At 38.6% G+C, this 3,995-nt stretch overlaps 1 protein-coding gene across 1 annotated transcript; it reads right to left on the bottom strand.

The window, feature by feature from the left end:
• Positions 1 to 627: 627 nt before the first annotated feature.
• LOC18038356 (putative pentatricopeptide repeat-containing protein At3g23330) lies at positions 628 to 3,661 on the bottom strand. Its single transcript, XM_024182114.1, has 2 exons — positions 989 to 3,661; positions 628 to 710 (listed from the first exon to the last, which is right to left on the bottom strand). Exon 1 carries the CDS (start codon positions 3,383 to 3,385, stop codon positions 1,034 to 1,036), a length of 2,352 nt encoding a protein of 783 aa, XP_024037882.1. The 5' UTR covers positions 3,386 to 3,661; the 3' UTR covers positions 628 to 710; positions 989 to 1,033.
• Positions 3,662 to 3,995: the final 334 nt, after the last annotated feature.

Here is a 3,995-nt window from a genome sequence, read left to right as displayed (position 1 = left end):
CTTCAGTTTTGTGCTTTTCTTCTTCCATTCAGCTGTGCATGGAATACCAAAGAACAGTCACATTAAAGCTTATATAATCAATCTTGAAAATTGCAAAGATTACACCTCTAAAGTCTGAATTGCAATCTTTACAAATATGAAGACCACAGCAGAGATATGTAACTGATGTTCGAAATTGATAAGATCCGCCGACCAAGTGTGGGACAAAACCTAGTTATTGTTCCTAATTCATTATTATATAATTTAAACTAAATATTTATCTTTCACATGGAAGTGAAAAAATTTCAGACACAAGGGAATACTTGATGCAGACTTGAAATTCACAAAACATTTCCAGTTTAAGCCACGCTAGTTATTGTCCTCATATCCCCACAATCTATGTTATGGTATCCCAACCAATACAAACACTGAACTGAAATCAGTAGAACTGAGCCTAAAATGAAAATGCGATGTGTTACTGCAATGTCATTAGATTTCATCACTTTTCTGACTCAGATTCCATACACAATGTGCGAAATGGGAATGGGGAAACAAAAAAAAAAAAAGCATTCTGAGAGTTGTAAATTAAAAAAATAAAAACTAGCAATGGATGTACATGTAAATTAAAAGACAAGCAGCAGCTTACCAATTCCAGGTAAGTGATGCTCATTTACAATTTCAAACGTCTTGTATGTATGACCCACAAAATTTATATCCTTGGAAGAAAGCATCTGTAGCAAAGGATAAAACAGCAAACAACAAAATAAACATGTAACCTCCAGAATCCACTATATCAGCGACAAATCAAAATCTTTCATTTGCAGTTTACAAAGCACTAACTTCTCCATAAATGCTGACAAACAATCAGTCGAACATTCAGATGTAGACGAAATTTATATTAGACTCTAAATGTATGTAAAAATGTATATTTAGTGAGCATGTCACCTACTCTGAAAAGCAACAGGTCCAGCCACGAAAGCATATACCGTGTTTTTTGCAGATCATATACCTTGTTCTATCAGGTAGCAGCTCTCTGCAGACCATATGGACTCTATCACCAATAATCTCCACATGAACACTTCCCATCCTCGAAATGGTGAAACCGGCTATTGTCCCTAACAATTATCTCTCTCTGAACAATCTTTGATATAAACTTTATTGCTGTGTGGCAGTCCCCACAGACTCGAAGGTTCTTTATTATTCGAATCGTTGTCCCATCAGGCGTGCAGATAATTCCAAAAACTATGGCGAGTCTCTCACTATGGTAATATAGTAAGTTTTTCTTTTGTTCCTCTTCAACATCATGAAGTACTTCTTTAGTATCAGGAACATACCCTTCTTGTTCCATCCGCTCCAAGAGTTCTTTCAGAGCCTCATTTATTCTGTGATAGAAAGGATGGGATTTATCTCCAGCCACAAAAGCATATGCCTTGTTTTTTACTTCAATCCAGCTGCAAGCTGGTGTCTTTTTCATGCCCTTGTTTCTCATAAAGACTCTTAAACTTGCTGCATCTTTCCATCTCCGAGCAGCTGCATATGTATTGGACAGGATAACATAAGCTCCCATGTTATTGGGATCAATCATAAATATCTTCTCAGCAACCTTTCCAGCCAACTCGACATTCTTGTGGACTCTACAAGCAGACAACAATGTCAACCAGACATTTTCAGTAGGTCCAGCATGCATGTTAGATATGAATTCATATGCTTCCTCCAACTTTCCTGCACGACCAAGAAGGTCTGCCACAGCAGCATAGTGTTCAAAGCTTGGAGCAATGCCGTAATCCTTGGTCATACTGTTGAAATAACTCCAAGCTTTATCTATCAAACCAGCATGACTACAAGCAGTTAATACAGCCACAAAAGCCACAGAATTCGGTTTCACACCATCCTTTTCCATCTGCTCAAACAATGAAATAGCATCATGGGCATTTCCATGCAAAGCATTGCCCATGATAACAGCCGTCCAAGACACTATGTCATGGAGATCCATTTTATCAAAAATACATCTTGCCAACCTAATGTTACCACATTTGGCGTACATGTCCAAAAGTGAGCTGGCTATGAACATGTTATCATCAAATCCATTTCTGATTATGCACCCGTGGAGTTGCTTCCCCAGATGCAGTGTTGTCAAATGAGCACAAGCTGGCATGATACTAGAGAAAGAAACATGCCTTGGTTTAATTTTAGCAATTAACATCTGCCTAAAGAATTTTAGTCCTTCATCAAACAGGCCATTCTGCACACACCCTGCAATAATCGAGTTCCATGAAATTGCATCTTTTACAGGTAAGAGACAAAATAGCCGATGTGAATCTTCCACTCGCGCGCACTTTGCATACATGTTGATCAAGCTACTTCCAATGCACACATTTGCATCTAATCCATGCCTAATAGCATACCCATGTATCTCCTTTCCCTTAATAACATCAACATAGTCAGCAAATATAGGAAGGACACTGGACAAGGTGAATGAATCAGGCTTTAAGTTAACATTCCCCATTTGTCTAACTATATTCAAAGCTTCTTCATACAAGCCATTTCGCGCAAGTCCCACAATCACAGTATTCCATGAAACAAGATCGCTTACTGGCATCATTTCAAACACCTTCCTCACACTATCTGATCGCAAAGGCTTTAATTCATTGACTCTTCCATCAGAATGAATATCAACTTGCCTACCTCTACTACTACTAAGTAGCGGATCACTTGCTGCATCTAAATCTGCATCATGACCAGCACTCACAACCCGTTTCTCAAATTTATCTGTAAAACTATTTGCCTTATCAATAAACTCACTACATCCAGCTAACCCACTACTTAATTCAACATTTCCATTTCGTTCAGGAATTTTGTCAAGCACTTCATGCACAGATGCTTCCCTCCCACCATTAAATCCAAAACCTTGAAATCTATCATATATATGCATATCCATATTTTGAGACTGGGCGTACATATTCATAAGAGCATTATTAGTATACAAATCAAGATCCACACCAAGTCTGATAATGCAGGCATGGACAGATTCACCGAACCTGAAGTCCACTAACAGAGTACAAGATTTTAACACAGAAGGGAACACATTGTGATCTGGGTATACACCGGAACCTATCATCCGTACGAAACATGTCAAGGACTCAACTAAAAGGCCATTTTGAGTGCAGCATCTGATGATAGATTTCCAGGTAACAGGTGGGGCCGGAGTTTTCAGAGTGTCCAAGAGACAGAGAGAGTCGTGTACGAGGTTAAAGTTGTTGTAGATAAAGAGGAGTCTGGAGATGAGAAAGCGAGAGTTGGGTTCTAGAGTTTTGAAGATTTGGGCATGGAGTTGTTTTGCTTGGGATTTGGTTTTGATGGAGACAGGGTTTTTGAGTAAGTTTATTAGGGTTTTGGTGGATGTCATTTGTTTGATTGATCAAGTTTTGGTTATTGAGCATGGTGTTTTGGTTTGAGGTGGTTGTGTTGGCGGTAAAGGAAACTTCACTTAAATGTTAGTTACACAATTGGCAAAATCTGTTTCACAGTACGTTCAAAGTTGTAGATACCGTCAAAGTATGTCACCTCAACACAAGGGCATTGACAGACTGTTACAAATCAAGGCCCCCGAAGCAATGCAACAAGACCTGATCTGGGTGGAGGTTAAACAGAGATCCCCTCAGGATGCTTGGTCTTCACAGATTCCTGAATGAAAAGGACAAATGAAGGTTGGCACATAATTCAAAATTTGAAAAAATATCATAAACAAAAACAAGTAGATTTACGCAAAAAAGGTGAAAGAAATACTTGATTAAACATGCAAAAGTCAAAGGAAACTTTTAGGAGCACTTTTGACAGCATACTAGAATACAGATTTCAGCAAACATCTTTGGTTCCTTAATACAAATGATTATTGGAAAATAGCATGCAGTAAGGGTTGTAGTTCCATCCATTACTCGTTTGGAGGTGTTTGACACCCCTCATTACCCTCAGGCAACCCCATATTTGGCTAATGCACTATAATGCCGCCACTTAGG

Source organism: Citrus clementina, unplaced genomic scaffold (assembly GCF_000493195.1).
Source record: "Citrus clementina cultivar Clemenules unplaced genomic scaffold, Citrus_clementina_v1.0 scaffold_6, whole genome shotgun sequence".
Classification (NCBI taxonomy): Eukaryota; Viridiplantae; Streptophyta; class Magnoliopsida; order Sapindales; family Rutaceae; genus Citrus; species Citrus x clementina.
The sequence above is the reverse complement of the archived record's forward strand: the minus strand, read 5'-3'. Positions and strand labels throughout refer to the sequence as shown.

Bases quoted from the DNA above. Each gene is read 5' to 3' on its own strand.
- LOC18038356 (XM_024182114.1), bottom strand. From the start codon at position 3,385: ATGACATCCACCAAAACCCTAATAAACTTACTCAAAAACCCTGTCTCC.